General features: G+C 35.3%; 1 protein-coding gene across 2 annotated transcripts in view; it reads left to right on the top strand.

Annotated features, from left to right (window-relative positions):
• ATRNL1 (attractin like 1) overlaps positions 1 to 21633 on the top strand; it is a 564648-nt gene that overhangs the window by 110907 nt on the left and 432108 nt on the right. For both annotated transcript variants that reach the window (XM_019725236.2, XM_074338995.1), the window contains exons 14-17: positions 1731 to 1863; positions 5507 to 5688; positions 13703 to 13916; positions 15650 to 15838. In XM_019725236.2, coding sequence (XP_019580795.2) covers positions 1731 to 1863; positions 5507 to 5688; positions 13703 to 13916; positions 15650 to 15838 — 718 coding nt within the window. The remainder of the gene's footprint in view (positions 1 to 1730; positions 1864 to 5506; positions 5689 to 13702; positions 13917 to 15649; positions 15839 to 21633) is intronic.

Raw genomic sequence — 21633 nt, 5'->3', positions numbered from 1 at the left:
TACTGTACATCTGGTTCATTAAGCCAAAAAATGCAACCATGTTTCAGAATAACAGTCAGCTTTCTTCCATAATTAATTAAATTGGCCCTGTGTGTAACTGAAATATAGTTTCATCTATTGTACTGGTTCAGTACCAATAGATAACTATACTGTTCTTAATGAATAGCTGTATAGTTATTTGGATGATGGCTTGAATGATACCATTGTTATTCCAAGGGCTGGCATTAAGCTGTCATTCTTTCTCTCATTCTAAGATGTTTAGCCATTCTCTTGTTTTTATAGGTTATTCTATTTGTCGGATGATTCAAGTAAATTTGCTTCTCTTCAGTTAGCTGCGAATATTTGGAACTGTACTCTAATGATCATATAGAATAATATTAACACTTATGTATTGTATGAAAGCAAAAAGCTATGAATCAGAAAAAGATAGCAATAAAAAAGTTAATATGTTTCTAATGAAAATGCGATGGTTCAATAAGAGTCACAAAGTAATCTGAGATATAAAAAAGTTCATCTTTCGTGATTTTCTAGGATGAATAAAGAGAAACAGTATCTATGTACTTTTAATCTGTTACCTGGTATTGTAATTTGCTCTAAAGAATTAACGTTTGTGGAATGGAGATGACGGCAATGTATTTTATGTAGGAAGGTATAGTAGGTTATAAATAAAAATTTGGTGAGTGACATTTAAAGTATCTAAGAAGATAAAAATTGCTTCAACTATTTTTATATGTGAGATAGTTATAACTAAATTTTAACTGTTTATTGACTGACAAGAAATATTTAGCTCCCTTATATGAGAAAGCCTGAGGTAAGCATGTCTACCTATAGAGGGAAAAAAGGTTGAAGTGAGGCCCAAAGTGCAGCATTATGTCCTTGTGAATTTTTTTTTCAAAGAAGAGTCACAGGAAGAACTGAACCAAAAATTTTAGTGTCTGATTTTCACGAGGCAGGTTTTATCATAGATCTTGATAATATTATGTAAACTATCTGAACCTTGGTGTATGTAGGTAACTACCACCAAAGTCCCTCTATTGCCTGTTTTTTACCCCCTTTTTGACCTTTACTTCTGAGTCCTGGAATTAGTTTTGAAGTATGATTACGTCGGGTTGTTGGATTGATCAAAATGTAATTTTGGCAGGTTGTTTATAGCCTAGATAAAGGCAATGTGACAAATACATACAGGAGAAATACCAATTAACCAAAATCATTATTTAGTGTCTGTGGAAATAAAATTAATCTGAGTTATTGGGAAAATTATTTATCATTTTAGATTGTATTAGATTTTGATAAAGCATCTCTTTAATTTTTATTACTCATTATTTCTACTTCATTCCCAGGGACTTGCGTGATAGTCTTATTATGACTAAAATTATTTCATGTGATCATTATGAGAATTGACTTTGTGCATTAGCTTTTTTTATTGAATTGGAAGCCTGTTACAAAATTTAGTAGAAAAGCTTTTCTTTAGATAATTTCTGGTTCAAATCGTGTAATTTGCTCTTTTTTTTTTTTTTTTTTCTGATAAGGACACATTCTAATTCCAAGAACTGTAGTTTAAAGAAATGAATAAAGAGATTCTGATTCTCTCAGAATCAAAAGATGTACAACTGGATTTGGGGTTAGAATCTGCATTTTTAAAATTCACCAGTGATTTATATATACACTGAAGTTTAAGAATCCTTGCCGTAGAAAGGTGAAAAATAACGTTTTATGTTTTAACTTTCTAGTCTGTAAAAAACTACACCAAATGTCATGTGAGAAATGAGCAGATTTGTAACAAACTGACGAGCTGTAAAAGCTGTTCACTAAACTTGAATTGCCAGTGGGATCAGCGACAACAAGAATGCCAGGCTTTACCAGGTAACAATTTCAATTTGGTAAATTAGTTTTATAGTCCACAGATGCATACAATTATAGTGAAGGGCGTTTAGTAAGAACGTTTCATTTTATAAAATTTAATAGACAGCAAATAAACAATAATGCTGAAATTATAATAGTGTTGTTTCTACAAGAAAAGTTGGTGTTTGCTTCCAATTCTTTTAAGATGTTCAAAGTTTTTTGTATTACACTATTGACTTGATCAGAATCCTTTTCAATTTTACAAAAGTAGATCTTAACCTAGTAAATAAATAGCACTCAGACTGATAACCAGATTGAACAAATGCTAACATTTTGATATATTTAATTTTTTTAAATGCCCTTTATTTTTTTAATTGCAGGAACTATTTTTTACTGACTGCTATTTTATCATAAATTGTAACCTTTATAAAAAGTATTATATGGCTTAATCATCTAAGTTGTGCAAATGAGAGCAAAGCTCGTTTTAAAAAGCAATTTCAGTTTATTTTTTACAGTTCACACTGTTCTTAGTAGACCCTCACTACTCTTCTTTTTAAATATAAAAGAGAAAAATCAGAAAATTGAAAAGTAATATACATATTTAACCAGTTCCATCTTCTTTTTATGCGGATAAACTGAGACACACACACTGTTTAAATGACTCCCTCAAAGGTGCATGGCTTGTAAATGGGAGATGTGACTTTTAACTGAGTGTCCTCTCTCCCTTCAGTTTTTAGCCTTTTTCTATTGTTTTTTTTTTTTTTGGTCATAGTAAAATTTTTTAACTTATGTAATTCGAGAAAGCATTGGAAAATCTAATCACAGGTTTTATGTTTTTCTTGTAAGTTTAATTTAATTAAATAAAATTTGTATTGCCTTTAGAAGTACCATTAAGGTTTAAAATACTCAAATTATGAATTTTGTTTATATATTGACCTTTAAAGCTTTTAAATAGTGATATATGCATGTGTGTTCACTTTAAGTAAATTAAGAATATACTAGGCTAAGAGCATTAATAATGAAATGACAATGAACTTGAAAATATTATTGATTTCTGAGTTGGTAAACTCTAAAGTCAACACATAGAGCAGTGAAAATACTGACAAAGTCTCCTTAAGAAAGACAGAGTAAATTCTGGACCAATATATGATATGACTGGAGGAACGTATAAAGGAAGATTACTTCAATAAGAAGGGGATTTGGTAACCAGTGGAAGTTTTGAAAAATAATAGTAAAGTTATATTTGGTAGGACCTACCTACTCATTGTCCAGAAAAAAAAATTCGGTTTGGTATAAGGGACCCACTTGACCAGGCTATTATTGTGGAGATAATAAATACAATATAATAAATACAATATAGTATTATCTTATGCACTAACTTCCCTTGTTCTGTGTTCATATTTACTAAGCAATCAAGTAGGTATATTGATAGTTTGGTTTCCATGTAGCTTCTCTGAAGGAAGTGAATTCTCTAAATGGAGGGCCCAGTCTATAGCAGTTGCACTTTTCTATGAAAATTTGTGAATTGCATTTTTTAATACACTTGGCAATTTGAATTTGTTTACTAAACTCATCAAAAAATTAACTGTTATCCTTTTACCTCTAAAACTTAGTTGATGCACAATACTCCAAAAGCCTAAAACATCAAAACATTTGATTCAGTGGTATAATTTAGTTTATTCTCAAAGGCCCATACATTTTTATTATTTATGCCATTTGTCAACCCAGTATTTTTGGTCTCATAAATAAAGAAAAGGGGACTGGCGTCCCCCCAAAATAAATAAATAAATAAAAATACATCTAAATCCTTCCTTGATCTAATAAGGTAAGAAAAAGCCAAAATTTAATAAAAATTTTGTGCTGTTTCCTTAACATGATTTGGCTCTTCAGATTCTAGATGACAAGGAAGAGCCTGAAAGTGAAAACAAAGATGTTGTAAACAATCTTATTAAATAATAATTGCAGTTGATTGATGGATTACTATGTTCCAGGCATGGTGGATTATCCGTGGTATCCAATTTAATCCTTTTTAAAGGAAAAGAGTCTCCTGTTCATGGACCCTTTCAGTGGGTCCATGAGGTCAAAACTAATAACACTAATAATGTTATTTGCTTTTTTTAATTCTCATTTTGTTATGGGTTCACTGTGGAGTTTTCCAAAGGCTGAGTGATACATGATTCCAATTGATTGAATTAGAAGCAGATATGAGAATACAATTGTCTTATATTAAACCAACATTGAAGAGATTTGCACAAGTGTAAAACAATGCCACACTTTTCACTATTTTGTTTTTTGTTTTGGAGATTATAATTGAAAAAAAAAAGCTATTTATTTTAAGTTGTAATGTTTCCCCTAACATTTTATTATGAAAAATTTCAAACATATATTAATAGAAAAATGGAAAGACTATTAGAGGAGATATCCAATACCCACGCCCTAGATTCTACAGTGAACATTTTACTCTGTTTTATCCTTGATCTCTGTCTATCCATTCCTTTATTCATTCATCAGTACATCCTAATGTTTTGATGCCAGGGGCCTAATTTGAACTGTTAGCCGCTGTCTCTCAGGGAGAGAATTTGATGACGCGTCTCCTTCAGGCCTGAATATAGTATGAAGGGGCAAGAAACTGGAAGAGTGTATTTGTAATGGATTTTTAAATTATAATTTTAAATGAATAAATAAATACTTCTTTACATGATCAGTTTTAATTTTTATGTGGTCAAAGTCAATAGATATAAAACGCATAAAGAAAAGATCTGTGGGGTCCTCAATAATTTTTAAGAGTTAAAAGAATCTTAGAGCAAAATGTTTACGAACAACTGCTTTAGAACAGTTCCATAAAAGTGACACTAATGCACTTAAGGTCAAAAGGGCAGGAGACCCAGATATGTTTAATATGATATGGAAACTAAAATGTAGTTCAAATTTATAGATCCGTGTGATAATGAAACACTGCATTATTACTTAGCGCACACTAGAGCATAACTTTATAATGTATTTTATAAGTCGGTGTTTTAGAAATAGGTGCTAGTTTAAGTTTAACTTGGACTCTAAGAATAAATCACTGTTACTGCATAGTGTGTTTACATTTTAGAAAGACCTGAATAGCTGTATAAAAATAAACGTTAGACAGCAAAGATTATAGCTTCTTATCTAAACATGAATGAAATGAGAATTCTCTCTCCACAGTTATAATGAAAGAATCAAAGAATCCAACGTATATCAAAATAGCACACCTGGGCTATGGAAATTAGATTTGGAGGACAAGTAGCTACACTTGTAGGAGTAACTTTAAAATTGCTTTCATTATTTGCTGGTTACTTTTCTATCAGAGTGATCTTGTATTATGTAAATTGGACCTTGGGATGTAAATATAGTAGTGATTTTACTTGTTGAGATATCATATACCAATACACTAAATTTACAGGTTTATAGAGCCATAGTTTAACTTATGTTTAAGAATTAAAAAAATTAAGACTTTATGTTCCTATTCCTTGCAAAACTATTAGATAATATTTTAGTATATTATATTGATATATTTAAATATCTTATTATTAAAATTATTTAAACAAATATAGAAGTTATATTTAGAATTCTGAAATAAATGAAAAAATACACATGCTTTTTGGTAATCTAAAAATAAATTTTTTTGTTTGAATAGCTCATCTTTGTGGAGAAGGATGGAATCATATTGGGGATGCTTGTCTTAGAATCAATTCCAGTAGAGAAAGCTATGACAATGCAAAGCTTTATTGCTATAATCTTAGTGGAAATCTTGCTTCATTAACAACCTCAAAAGAAGTAGAATTTGTTCTGGATGAAATACAGAAGTATACGCAACAGGTAACAACTATTTTATATTATGGAAATATGCTGATAATCCTATAGTTATTGGTAATAATTTTGTTTTTTAATGCATTGTTTTTACTAAATCTTGGAAGTAAAAGTAGAACTTATTTACAAAGTGAACTGGCAGAGGACTCATTCTGTATGTATATTTAGTAATAAGGTTTTCTAAATTACTCATCTCATATTTTGCACTGTAAACCACTGCATTATCTTACCAGGAACTCATCTAATATGCATGAATATACTTAAAAAAACATGGCATTAATTTAAGAATTCATTTTGAAGTGCAATTACTCTGTAACTTGAAAAATCCCTCTTAATGAAAATACTAGACCAACACATTGGCTATATTTGTATAGATGTATATTTTGTGAGTGTGTGTGTCTGTGTGTGTGTGTTTGTGTCTGTGTGTGTGCATTGTGAATTAAGTTTTTGAATTATGCTATTTTTCTAGGTATGTTTGCTGGAAATAATATATTAATGGTTAGTAGGTCTAAAACCAATTTTTAAAGTATATGGAAGATATTGAAGTATACAGCACTGGGAAACAGTTTCAATTTTCTAGAGAGCAGTTTTATGGAAAATATTTCCATAGAAAATGGAATATTTCATTGAAAATGGTATCAAAATATCATTTTGTAAGAAATTTCCAAGAGGAATTTACACTTTTCTATTGTTGGAATGTTAAATGTAGCCAACTTTTAAGAATCCATTAAAGAAGAGATTTGGAAATAATTTACTAAATCTAGTTTTGAAATACCTTATTTAGTCCATATACTTAATTGAAATGCCTTGGGGGCATTTTTTTTTAAATTGAGGTCTAATTGACATATTAGTTTCAGATTTACAATATAATGATTTGATATTTTGCGTATATATTGTGAAATGGTCACCCCAATAAGTCTGGTTAACATTCGTCACTAAACGTAGTTACAAAAAAAAATTTTTTTTCTTGTGATGATGAGTTTTAAGATCTACTCTCTTAGCAACTTTCAAATACACAATACAGAATTATTAACATCACCATGCTATACATTATGTCTCCATGACTTATTTATTTTATAACAGGATGTTTGTACCTTTTGATCCCCTTCACCCATTTTGCCCACCCTCCATCCCCTGCCATTGGTAACCACCAGTCTGTTTTTCTCTTTGTCTATGAACTTGTCTTGTTTTCTTTTTTCAAGATTCCACATATAAGTGAGATAACATTTATCTTTCTCTGTCTGACTTATTTCACTTTGAAATAATTTACTAAATCTAGTTAGTTTGAGAGCTACCAGCCTTATGGCTGAAAGATAAGATGTATGTGGTGTCATGTAGGAGAGACCTTTTGATTTTTTAATAGTTTAGAAAAATGTGACAAGGTATATTTGTAAAGTTTTACTTTTAGTCACGTTGAGCATACAACATAAGATCTGTTTATATTCTTGTGATACCAGGAGCTTCATTTCCTTAATTATAAAATTTCGAGACAATTTCCAATGAACATTTGAAAATGAGTTCTACCAAATATGTATCACTTATAAAGAGCTTATAATTGGTAAATCCACATTCTCTGAGTTATATACATAATATTTGGCATTAGGGCTTTATTGCTTCTTTCCTTGTTTATAAAACATTATTTTTATTTCTTACACTACAGCCTTGAAGTGTGCTATTTTAGAAGTTGTGTATTTTAGGATTACGTGTATCAGTTGCTTGTGTTTTCTTGCTTATTATTATAAGTCATAAAGATTGAACTAACAATTACTTTGGATGTGAGATGTACTTAGATTCGATAATTTGTGGACTGACATGCTCTGCAAATGAAGAATATTTTGTTTTATCAGAAAGCTGAGCTGTAGCAAAATTTCAAAGGTGGAAAGTTCTGCAAGGTGACATTCCATTGAGCACATCTTTATATAAAATGAATTATATATCCTGAGTTATTGCAGTTGTATAAGCTTAAGATAGCCCTTCCTTGGCTAATAAAGATCAACAAATTCATACACTTTACAGAGATGTCCTGGGTCAAATGATCATTTACTTATCAGAAATGGCTAATGAAATGTTACAGTGATTTATGGTGTGCTGTTGTAAATTTTCATAATATCGTAATTTATCTTTCATTTTAAACTGTCTGTCCAGTTCATTACCTGGGTAATAGTTACTTTAAATGTTTTATCAACTGCTTCATTTTTCTGTTCTTTTCTTCTTCCTTGAAGATTCTTATCATGATGAGTTAGTTAGGGAGTAATATTTCATTTTAAATGAATTGTCTTTACTATAGATAGTTCGGAAATATAGGCAGAGTTGCTGTAATGTGAAGCACAGTCATTAATCTGAAATATCTATGTTGGATTGACTCCTGCTGTTATTATCAAGAACTGTAAAAATGTTATAGGTTTTTTGTTATATGAATAATGTATGAAATATATGATGATCGCAAGGCATAGCAGCATGTGTATTTTTATAATTAGAAACATTGTTTATTAAGTACTATCTCTATCTCAGGAATTGGATAGTAGAAAACAACTACTCTGTTCTAATGAACTTTGTTTACCAAAATTTATTGACTACCTACTATGTGTATAATACTCCACTAGGTTATATGAAATCGACTACCATAATGGACTGTCAGCATAGAGAAAAATATGTCTCTCCATCTGATATTTTAATTTTATTTAAGAAATATTTGCCAACTGTTAACTAGGATCATTTGCATAACATTTATATTAATACTGAATCTGTATCTCCTATTTCTATCTTGTTAAAGACTCAGATGGAGAGACCTCTTTTTCTCTACCCTGAGAATCCATAATGTTAAAAAAAGGATGATGTGGAGTTTTGAAACCACTTACCATTGTAATATAATATTATTAGCTTAGTAACTTAGAAAATAAATGTGTTAACACGTATATTAAGGTAGAAGTGCTTAGGAATGATGGTAGGAAGATGACAGAATGGGAGATTTCACTGCTCATCCCTTCGCAGAAACATTGATTTGAACAACCACCTATGTACAAAAATAATTTAACAAGAGTAAGAAATCCAGGTGACAGATTACAGCACTTGAAAAGAGCACGGAAATACGAAAAGCCTCATTGAAGAGGGTAGCAAGGACACTTTGATATTCCCCACATCACCCTTTCCCTAGGGCTTGGTGCAGAGCAGTGAAGCATATGAGAAATGCCCTGAGCAAAGGGGAAGGAGAGTGAAGTGAGTGAATGACTTTGTCATGGACCCCAGCTTTCGGCCTGTCCTAGAGAACCCTGGTGCTTGGCTGGACCCCATGGACCCAGGCCCCAGGCATGCCCCAGTGCCAGATTAGCCCCCATGGACTCAGCTCAAGTTTGGCATCCAAGGACTTAGCCTTCAGGATGACCCCTGCAGCCTAGGAGACCCCAGCAAGAGGCTAGTCCCTGTGGACCCAAGACCAGGTCCACCCTAGTGGACTCAGGCTTCAGGCCCTCCTCTGTGGACCCAACTTCAGGCCTGTCCCTGTAATCCCCGGTACCAGGCCCACATTCATGGGCTCAGGGCCAGGTCCGCTCTCATGAATCTAGGTACCAGGCCTGTGCCAGTGGACGCTGTAATTTGGCTAGCCCCTGCAGACTCAGGCCAAGGGTCACACCTGTGGTCTCAGTTCCCAGGCTGGTCCCTAAGGTCTCAGGCTCAAGACGCACCTATGTGGACCAAGCCCCTAGGCCTACCCTAATGGACCCTTGTGCCAGGCTGGCTACCACAGACCCAGGATTAGGCCTGTACGCACAGATTCAGGTTCCAGGCTTGCCCCTCTGGATCCAAGTATCAGGCAGGCCCCTCTGGACCCAGGGGAAGGGCCTGGTCACTACCTGATGTGGACACCAGGCCAGTCCACCCAAGGACTCCAGCAGTAAGCCCACTGTGGACCCCATCACATAGCCCGCCAAAATCTCTGGGTGGGCTGACACTGAAAAGCTTTCCCTACTGAAACCAGTCTGTAAAGAATGGAAGAGGTGATTACTTATTCAAATGTGCAGACACCAACAGAAGGCCATTGGGATCATAAAAATTCAGGGTGGACTGGCCTGGTGGCTCAGGTGGTTGCTGCGTGGTGCTCCTAACCTCGAGGTCGCAGGTTCAGTTCCCACATGGGCCAGTGAGCTGCGCCCTCTATGGCTAAGATTGCGAACAATGGCTCTCCCTGGAGTTGGGTTCCCTGGAGGTTGGTGTGAGCTGTTGTGGGATGCTGTGTGCTGCCACGGGCTGCTGTGTGCTGCCATGAGCGGCTGGGGACCAGCCTGAGTGGCTGGCAGCTGGTGAGAACTGCTTTGAGCTGCTGACTGACAGACAATCGGCGACTAACTGCCGCAACTCGGGGAGCGCAAGGCTCATAGTACCAGCGTGGGCCAGGGAGCTGTGTCCTACACAACTAGACTGAGAAACAACGGCTTGAACCGGAGGGGGGGGAGGAGGTGGAAGAAGGGGGGGAAAAGAATCAGTGAAACATGACACTACCAAAGAATGAAATAAAGCACCAGTAAGCAACCTTAAAGAAACGGAGATCTACAAACTGCCTGTCAAAAGAATTCAAAATAATCATCCAAAAGAAGCGCAGTGACCTATAAGAGAACACAGATAAGCAATTAAATGATATTAAGAAAAGAATACATGAACAAAATGTGAAGTTCAACATAGACATAGAAACCATAAAAAAGAACCAGACAGAAATTATGAAGCTGAATACACAATGACCCAACTGTACAATTCTGTGAAGAGCTTCAACAACAGACTCTATCACGCAGAGGAAAGAACCGATGAGCTCAGAGGAAAAAGGGTGAATAAAAGCTTATGGGACTTATGATGGACCATATGTGAATAATAAGTGCATTATGGGAGTCCCAAAAGGCACAGAATAGAGAAGAGACAGAAAGTTATTTAAAGAAATAATAACAGGAAACTCCCCAAATATGAAAAGGGACATGAACATTGAGATCCATGAATTCCGAAGAACCTCAAATAGTTTAACATAAAAATTTCTTCACCGAGACACATTGTAAGAGCCCAGAAATGAATCCATGCACTATTATCAATTGATGTTCAACAAAGGTGCCCAGAACACACAATGGGGAAATGACAGTCTTCAATAAATGGTGTTAGATATCCTCATGCAGAAGAATGACAGTGGATCTTTATCTTACACCATATATAAAAATCAAACCAAAATGAATTAAAGACTTCAATGTAAGACCTGAAACTGTAAAATTACAAGAAGAAAACATGGGGGAAAATCTTCTTGACATTGGGCAAGGCAATGACTTTTTGGATATGACCCCAAAGCACAGGCAACAATGGCAAAAGTAGACAAATGAGATTACATCAAACTAATAGCCAAGGAAACAATCAAGAGAGTGAAGAGACAGCCAATGGAATGTGAGAAAATGTTTGTAAACCATGCATCAGATAAGGAGTTAATGTTGAAAATATATAAGGAGCTCCACTCAGTAGAAAAAACAACAACACACAGTTAAGAAAAGACCAAAGGAAATGAATAGACATTTTTCCAAAGAAGACATACAAATGACCGATACTTATATTAACCAAAGCTCAACATCACTAATCATCACGGAAATGCAAATCAAAACCACGATGAGGTATTACCTCACACCTGTTAGAATGGCTATTAGCAAAAAGACAAGAGATATGTTTTGGCAAAAATGTGGAGATAAGGGAACTCTTGTGCACTCTTGGTGGGAATATAAATTGGTATAATTAATTTGGAAAACATTATGGAGGTCTCTCAAAAAATTAAAAATAGAATCATCAGTAATCCCAGGTCTTGGTATATATCCAAAGGAAATTAAATCAGTATCTGGAAGAGATACCTACTCCCATGGTCATTGTAGCATTATTCACAATAGCCAAGGTATGGTAACAATCTAAGTGAATGGATAAAGAAAATATGAGGTCTATAATGGGATATTATTCAGCCTTAAAGGAGCAGGAAATCCTGCCATTTGCAATAATATGGGTGAAGGATATTATGCTGAGTGAAGTAAGCCAGACACAGAAAGACAAATACTGTATGATCTCACTTATATGTGGAATCTATAAGAAGTCAAACTCATAAAAGCAGAGATAGTAGAATGGTGGTTGCTAGGGGTTAGGGGATGGGGCAATGTGGACATGTAGAACACAGGGTACAGAGTTTCAGATATGCAGGATAAATAAGTTTTGGAGATCAAATATACAGCATAGTTATTATAGTTAACAATACTGTATTGTATACTTGAAATTTGTTAAGCGAGTAGATCTTAAATGTTCTCACCACACAAAAAAAGTATACGAGTTGCTGGGTATATTAATTAGCTTGACTGTGGTGATCATTTTACAATGTATGCTTATACCGAAGCATCACTTTGTACACCTTAAATATGTATAATTTTTGTCAATTATTACTCGAGAAAGCTAGAAAAAAATAAAAAAAATAATATCTCAGAAAAAACATAACTGAAGCAGAAACAAGAGGAAAAAAAGATGGAGGTGTTTCTAATCTAATAGAGTTTTGTAAAGAGAGTAGCTTGGATCAAGAATATATCAATATTTTTTTGATTATCGTAAGAATAACATTTTAAAATTGAGTACTGATTAAAATAAGATATATGAATACAGAATATATTTTGTTTTCAAGCTAGTTTTTAAATATTATTGAGAGCACTAAGAATATTTAGTTTTGTGGCATTTGCCAACTTCTGTTAGTTAAATTTTAGGCATAAGAGTCAGAGATTTTATTAGGTTTCTTGATCTCTTTAATAATGAAGGTAGGTGCTATTAATTTATCCAAAATTGCTTGAAAATCCTAATGTACTAGTAGAGGTCTGAACTAGGAGAGAGGTAGTTTTTCGTCCTAGTTCTTTTGTGAACCTATTATAAAGTTTTCACTCACCCTCTATATACTTTTTGTTGATTTAGTTTTCTATTTTCTCTCGTGCATATAATGCCAATTTATCTTCAGATTCTTAGTTTGGTTAGATTGGTGGTGGTGGTGGAGGTAATGGTGGTGGTGGTGGTGATGGTGATGGTGGTGGTGGTGATGGTGGTGGTGGTGGTGGTGGTGATGGAGTTGATGGTGATGGTGATGATGGTGTTGGTGGTGGTGATGATGGTGGTGGTGATGGTGATAGTGGTGGTGGTGATGGTGATGGTGGTGGTGGTGATGGTGATGGTGGTGGTGGTGATGGTGATGGTGATGGTGATGGTGGTGGTGGTGGTGATAGTGGTGGTGGTGGTGGTAGTAGTAGCAGTAGCGGTAGTTGTAGTACTAATAACAATAGTAGCAGTGCCAGCAGTAGTGGTAACAGCAACAGGATGTTAAGTTCTTTAATAATCTTGCTTCATAAGATAGATATTTATATCCCTATTTAATAGAAGAGAAAACTAAGGTTCACAAGGGCTAAATAAGTGACCACAATCATTTAGCTAAACACAAAGCATATTTATTTATTTATTTATTTGTTTGGGTGGGGAAGAGGAACAGGACTTTATTGGGGAACAGTGTGTACTTCCAGGACTTTTTCCAAGTCAAGTCGTTGTCCTTTGATCTTAGTTGTGGAGGGTGCAGCTCAGCTCCAGGTCCAGTTGCCATTGTTAGTTGCAGGGAGCGCAGCCCACCATCCCTTGCAGGAGTCGAACTGACAACCCTGTGGTTGAGAGCCTGCGCTCCAACCAACGGAGCCATCTGGCCACCCAGGAGCTCAGTGGCAGCTCATTGACTTCACTCTAGCTGCGGAGGGCGCAGCTCGCTGGCCCATCTCTAACCAACTGAGCCACCCGTCCGCCCAGCATATTTAAACATAGTGTTCTATTCTGCATTGTTATCCAAAATGTGCTGTACTTGTTCATTATCTAGGTAGTAGAAGTCATTAGAAAGGCAGTTCTGTATATTTTCCAATGTAATTTTTAATGATAATGAGCTATTTGCTAAGGAATATGATGAGTATTTTTACATCTAACTTTTTAATGCCCCCTTTATTGTTGTTTACAGAAAGTATCACCTTGGGTTGGCTTGCGCAAGATCAATATATCCTACTGGGGATGGGAAGACATGTCTCCATTTACAAACACAACACTTCAGTGGCTTCCTGGTGAACCAAATGATTCTGGGTTCTGTGCATATCTAGAAAGGGCTGCAGTGGCAGGCTTAAAAGCTAATCCTTGTACATCTATGGCAGATGGCCTTGTCTGTGAAAAACCTGTTGGTAAGTAGTCCAGTTAACCAGTATTTAAAACCATAATGTTTGTAACCCCTCTTCCCATCACCTCCTTCCTTTGTGTGATAGTCTCTGGGCCTGTAGTAACTTTCGCCATCTTTTTGTGATGCCGATTTTCCTTATCCACATTACCCACTTACTGTTAGTGACCTTTCCATTAACTTGTGAAAATAAAAAATATTTGTTGTTCTATACAATCTTTATTTGTTAGTTGAAATAGTGAGATTATGAATATATGGTTGTAGTTAATTCAGTATACTAAGAATCTATTCTTAATTGGTAATGTCTTTTATAATGATAGTCTTTAGAAGGCAACATTTGTCTTTAAGATTAACAACCAATTTAGAATCACTTTAATCTTGCAGATTTACTATTTATTTCAGTCAGCAAGTAAAAAGAATCATTTCTATCACATCTTTTGAAATGGATTTTTGTTAAGTGAGAAAGGAATATTGAATACTTTTCTCTTTTTAAATATTATACTTTGTATTATGGTAAAAATATATAACATAAAATTTAACCAATTTAACCACTTTGTTCTTTCAGTTTTAATAACATATAATTGACATTTTAAAACATTTTTAAGTGTAAGTTTCATTTTCATTCAGTACATACCATTGTTGTGCACCTATTAATACCATCTAGCTCCAAAACTTTTTCATTTTCCCAAACTGAAGCTTCATACCTGTTAAATAATTACTCCCCACACCCCTATCCCCTACCCCTGACAAGCACCTTCTACTTTCTTTCTCTACGAGTTTGACTTCTCTAGGTACTTCATGTAAGTGGAATCATAAGGTGTATACCCTTTTTTGTGATTGTTTATTTCCCTTGCATAATGTCTTCAGAGTTCATCCATGTTGTAGCATGTGTCAAAGTTTAATTTCTTTTGAAAACTGAATAATTATCCATTGTATATCTGTACCACATTCTGTTTTTCTATTCATCCATTGATGAACACTTGGGTTGCTTGCAACTCTTGGCTATTATGAATAATGATGCTATGAGTATAGGCATACAAATACCTGTTCCGGTTCCTGCTTTCATGTTTTGTGTATGCACACACACACACACACAGAAGTGGAATTGCTATATCATATGGTAATCCTATTTTTAATTTTTTGAGGACTATCCATACTGTTTGCCATAGAGGCCACACCATTTTACTTTCCCACCAGCACTGTGCATGGGTTCCAGTTTTTCTACATCCTTCCAAAGCTATTTTAAAATAATAGTCATCCTAATGGGTGTGAAAAATATTATATTTCATATAAAGGTTTTTAGTCAATTGTTTTATTTTTATTGTTTGTTTATATCAGAGACATATTCACTGACAGGCCATTTGCTTTGATAAAGTTGTGGAATATTTACAGAGTAGCTAGAAAAGTAAATAATGATAGTGTACAAATTATTTAGCCAATAGAAAAACTGTATCATATATTATATTTCTATTTATAACTTTTAAATTATGTGACTTTATGTACATTGTAAAGGATTAAAAATTTCCAAGCAATTATAAAGTTCAAATTCGATAATAAATTTAAGAAGTATTGACATATCATCGTCATTTTCATTTACCTTATTGTGTATTTTTTGGTGTAATTTTTATCCCACACTTGGCTAAATTGCAACATACCCTAAATAGTGAAACACTCAAACCCATTAACTAGTGTTAAAATGCAGTTGCAAATAAAATAAATGTGTCTGTGGATTTATTCCAGTCAGTCCAAATCAAAATGCAAGGCCATGCAAAAAGCCATGCTCTCTAAGGACGTCGTGTTCCAACTGTACAAGCAACGGCATGGAGTGTATGTGGTGCAGCAGCACGAAACGCTGCGTCGACTCTAATGCGTATATAATTTCTTTTCCATACGGACAGTGTCTGGAATGGCAAACTGCGACCTGCTCCCGTAAGTATTTACCTGGAGTGACTTTTCATTTAACAGCCACATGGATCACTTTTCTGGGATGGATTGAGGAATTAAACATTTGAGGAAATTTTAAGAAAATGAGAGAAACTGTTGTCACGGCTCTTTTTAAACCCTCTTAATGCTGTAAGCCCCTGATTTATTTTAGCCCATCATTTTGAATTCCACGAGGTATCTTACTTACCCTGCATATTAACATTTTGCCACATTCGTCCTGCCCCCAACTCTGAGTGGATATTGCAAGCTGCATGACATTTCATGACAGTGTTCTCGTCAAGGATCACAGATTGTGTTGTGCTTCTGTAACCTCTCATAGCCCCTGTGCCTTCTTTTGCTTACGTGACTGATGTTTTTTTGTGTCTACACCAGTTGTTTTGTTAGTTTCCCGACTTGGTTGGTCTAATTGTTTCCTCATGATTAGATTCCAGTTAAGCATCTTTTTGGCAAGACTGTCATACCGTTGGTGGCAAATCGCCTACAAAGGGAGGATGCCCTTTTGCGCATCCCATGGCGAGTCATGTCAGCCTTTCAGTGCTGGGCTCGCTGGGTGTTGTGCCCTGAGGAAAAGCTCCTGCCCCTCGTCGGTCTCAGGTTTCATAAGAACTGTGGGATGAAGATGCACCTGCCTGAGTCTGTGACACCAGGTCCTGTGTGGTTCGGAGAGAGAGTTTTCTGGCAAAGACAAGTTGCATCAGAGTGCCACGGCCAAGAAAACTGCATCATGTTGCTGATAGCACTGGTGGCCTTGTAGGAATTTGAGACCATGTGTAGCGGCCCTTGGGAGAATTTAGAAGCTACTGGTGTCAGTTAGCTTCTTGCTAATGGTGCCATCTGTCATGGAAGCAGCCACTTGCAGCTTTCCTGGTAGTGTGGGCCACAGCACGGCTTGCTCTGGGTTTTCTTATGAGCCATTGGCTCCCTAGCATTCCTCCCATAGGAGCAGCCACTGGCAACATGACTGTGATGAGGAACAGATACCTCGCCTAAGGAACATGCATTGTTTGCCCATCCACTCTTCCTTCCATTCTTCTGAGCTCTCCTGGTTTTCTTCTGAGAGGACGAGCTGCTTCCTCTAAAAGCAGCTTCATAGTGCTGAGATCCTTTTGGTGGTGAATCTACCGTTTTGAGGCTTGCTCCTGGGATCCAGTGCCTTCAGCCAACATGGTCACCCAGTCAGTTATCAGCCCTTTTTGCTTGGAGGAGTGACCTCATTTAGAGGTAGCCATGTGCTGAAGACAGTGTGGGCGGAGACTCACTGCCTTTTCCAGACTTTGCATCCTTCCCAGGGAGGGTGTCTTTTAGCCCTAGGGACCCCACCGAACCCTTGAGGACTGAGACAAAGCAGTAAGTGTTACAATGCAGGTTAGAACTTCCAGGCTGTTGGCTGTGACATACATTTGTTCCCCAGGCTCTTGGCATCAGGTGAGAGCTGTTCCTGAGATGGGCATGGCTGGATGTGTCTTAGATTAAGCTCCCTGTGCTGTCACTTTTTAGGAACTTTAATAAGGAATGCTGATTTATCTGATCAAGTATGTGACAGTGAGGTAGTTGCAGGCGTAAGATGACCTTGTTGGCACAGAAAACATCTTTTAACTAGCAACCAGCTGCCTGGGAGAGTGAATACCAGTACTGGAGACTTGGGGGGTTTGAGACAGTGTTCAACCTCTCCTGCCTCATGTTGTATTGGTCTTGCCACAAACATTAATGTTCATGAAAGAAGCCAGACACAGAAGGTTACATATTATAAGACTATTTACATAAAGTTCAAAAGTAGTCAAAGCTACATTATATTTTTTAGCAACGAATAGTTAGGTGGTGAAACTACAGAGTAAGGCCAAGTTATTCTTATAAATGTCAGTGGATACTGCTGTGAAATGATTGGGGTGCCGATTAGGAAAAGGGGACGGGAGGCAATGTTCCACTTCCAGGCTGAGTGCAGGTGTGGAGTATTTATTTACCATAAATGTTGTATTCCATATGGTAATTTATGTACTTCTCTGTATGTATATTGTATTTTACAATAAAAGAGGCTAAAGGTAGGGAAAAAAGAGCTTGGAAAATCTCCAAGCTTTAATACTCTTAAGAACTTTCTAAAAATTATTTTGACTTAAGTCTAGTTGTCTTCTCTGCTCACAAATCTTTCTTTTACTCCATTCCTTTTTTCTTATTTGTTCATCTTTTGGAGAAGTTTTCAGTAGTTCTTTCTAGATAAATTTGTGGCTGGTAAACTTTTTGAGACTTTCCATGTCTGAGAACGTATTTTTCATGTTCACTTGAGTGATACAATGGCTGGAATGTGGAGTTCTAAATAATTCTTTCCTCAGAACTTCTAACATTGGGTGTTGTGGATGAGAATTCGCATGCTAATTTCATTTTCATATCTTTGTGGAACGTTTGTTTTTTTTCTTTACTTTGAGAGTTTAAAAAATTTTTCTCTTTATCCTTGGCATTCAAATTTTTGCAGTTTGTTTAAATTCAGTTTTCCCGTAATTGATGTGGATTTTAAAAATTGATTCTCATTATCTTCCAATCTGAAAAGTATTTCTTCACCTGTTAAAAATGTTATTTAATGCCTTAGACTATTGTTTTTTTTCTATATAATATTTTCAAAAAGGGTAAAGAGTCAAAAACAGTAAATCGTTATTGGACTTTCTAGATGTATCTCAATATTTCTTAAATTCACTTGTACTTTTCATCTCTGCTACAATCCAGATATTTTTCCTTTTTGTGTGGATTTTTTAATTTGGGGCTTTTTTCTCTTTAAAGGGAATTTTGAGCACCTTGTAATTCTGTTATAAAAATTGTAACTGCATTTTTTGGAAGGTAAATTAAATGTGATTAACTGTTTAAACCCAGGTATGGATGGCATTTTTACCGCTGATGAACTAAATCATGACAACCACTCCTAGAGGGGTTGTCAGGCGTGTGTAGGTCAGTTCTCACTCTGCTTTTGTGTCTCCTGTTTTTGATCTTTTGCTTCTTGATTGTTGTAGCAGCTTTATTTTCTACGTCTACAATTTGTACCTTGAGTAGTCTAGTCTGCTGGATTTTTCGTTTCCATCGGTCTTTTCATTCACTCTTCTGTCTATTGTCACATTTGTCTTCCCCATGGCTATAAATGTAGCTCATTTTTGCTGATGATGTCCAATAACAGTTATTTTGTCCCATATCTTTCAAAATTATGTGCCTTGTGCATCCTGGTGGGAAAGATGCGCATGTGCTTTGCCTCAGGGAGACTTTGTACTTTCTAGATGTAGTATTTACCCGGCAGTGATCCACTCATTGTGAAAAACAAACTTCATCTCTATTCTGTTTAATTCTGTTTCATGTTTTCAACTAACAAATATTTATTGAGCAGTGAGAAAATGTCAGGTAATAAAATAGGGACTAGGAATGCTGATGCTATCGTTGCTTAAAATCCAACTGCTAAAAGCGGTTGAGTGTTACTGCTTGAAAGAAGTCAGTTTCTTCACAATGGCTTTGTCATGCTTTTGCCTTTAACTTGATGTCTTTTTAGTATAAATTATATGTAATAGATTTACATCATCATTTTCTACTACACATGTCTAGTTATTCACTAAATATTTGACAATAGTTAAGTTTTTAAAAACATTCTGATAGTTATAAATAAAGCCGTATTACAAATAAAATGGTATGGACTTTATGTTGCTTTTTGAAAGTTGTTTTAATGATCATTTGTGGTTTTGTGGTAAATGGAACTTGAAGGAAATTTTTCTTTGCAAATGAGAAACAAATATGGATTTTTCAATATTTTTCAATATTTTCCAGTTATAATATTATGATACTGATGCTTGAAATTCACAAATTGAAGAAAAATGTATTTTAAGACAAATTTTGCCTAATGGTTTCTAGGAAAGCTTTGTTAATAACTGGAATTATTAATAATTAATGGATACTCTATTTGTAAAAATGAATTTCAAGGGGATTATTTAAAGCAATAATAAAAGATTAGTTCTTAATTTATAAAAGTGCAAATAAAAATGCAATTAAATTGATCTGATCAAAATGGAATAATAAGAAACATTACAATATCCTAGTATATTTCTCACAAATATATATTGCTTTCAGTATTTTACAGGATTATGTACATGCTCAATTTAAACATTTTTTTTTTTTGGCAGTTAGGGAAGGTAAACATTTTTTTTTTAATTAAGCTTTATTTTTTAGAGCATTGTTAGGTTCACAGCAATATTGAGAGGAAAGTACAGATTTCTCAGATATTCTCTGTCCCCACACATGCACAACTCCCCCTACTATCAACATCCCCAGATACCAAAGGGGTACGTTGTTAAAACCAGTCGATGAACCTGCATTTGACACATCATCATTGCCCAAAGTCCATATTAAGGTTAACTCTTGGTGTGGAACATTCTGTGGAGTTTGACCAATGTATCATGTGTCTATGATCCACGGCGTGTGATGGCATGTGTACATCGTTATAGTATCATACAGAGTAGTTTCACGGCCCTAAAAATCCTTTGTGTTCTGCCTATTCAGCCCTCACTTTATCCTAATTCCTCACAAACACTAATATTTTTACTGTCTCTGTAATTTTGCCTTTTCCAGAATGTCATATAGTTGGAATCAAACAGTATATAAGCTTTTCAGATTGGCATCTTTTACTTAATAATTAGCGTTTACATTTCCTCTATGTCTTATCATGACTTCATAGCTTATTTGTTTTTAGATCTGAATAATATTCCATTGTCTGGATTTTATTTATTCACCTACTAAAGGACATCTTGGTTGCTTCCAAGTTTGGGCAATTATGAATAAAGCTGCTATAAACATCCATGCGCAGGTTTTTGTGTGGACATACATTTTTAGTTTACTTGGGTATCAAGGAATGCGATTGTCGGATGGTATGGTAAAGGATGCTTAGTTTTATAAGAAACCACCAAACTGTCTTTCAAAGTTGCTATATTTTGCATTTTCACAGCAAGGAATGAGAGTTCCTGTTGTTTCAAATACCAAATACTCACTAGCATTTGGTGTTGTCAGTGTTTTGGATTTTGTCCATTCTAATAGGTGTACAGTGGTATCTTGTTTTAGTTTGCAATTCCCTAATGACATATGATGTGGAGCTACTTTTCATCCTTGCCATATGTATATCTTTGCTTTTTTGGTGAGGGATCTGCTCAGGTCTTTTGTCCATTTTTTAAATTGGGTCATGTGTTCTCTTACATTGAGTTTTAAGAGTTCTTTGTGTATTTTGGTTAACAGTCTTTTATCAGATGTGTCTCTTCCAAATATTTATTTCCGGTCCATGTCTTCTCTTTTCATTCTCTCAACAGTGTATTTTGCGGAGCAGAATATTTAAATTTAAATTATAACAAAGTTCAGTTTATCAGTTCTTTCTTTCATGGATTGTGTCTTTGGCATTGTCACTAGACATCATCACCAAACCAGGGTCATCTGGATTTTCTTACATGTAGTTTCGCTTACATTGCCCATCTGTTCTTGCCTGCTGTCTGCTTTATCCATCAGAGCCTTTGGCATATTACTCATTGGTGTTTTAAATTCCCAGTCTTGGAATTCCAGTATCCCTGTCATGTCTGGTCTGATGCTAGTTCAGTCTCTTCAGTTTGTGTTTTTTGCCTTTGGTATGCCTTATAATTTTTTTCTTGATAGCCAGTTATGATTATGGAAAAGAAACTGCTGTAAATTGCCCTTAGTAATGTAGTGGTACGGTTTGGGCGGAGGGGAAGTAGTTTACGGCTTGGGGATTAGGTCTCAGTCTTCCGGTGAGCCTGTGC

Source organism: Rhinolophus sinicus, linkage group LG07 (genome assembly GCF_036562045.2).
Source record: "Rhinolophus sinicus isolate RSC01 linkage group LG07, ASM3656204v1, whole genome shotgun sequence".
NCBI lineage: Eukaryota > Metazoa > Chordata > Mammalia > Chiroptera > Rhinolophidae > Rhinolophus > Rhinolophus sinicus.
The sequence above is the reverse complement of the archived record's forward strand: the minus strand, read 5'-3'. Positions and strand labels throughout refer to the sequence as shown.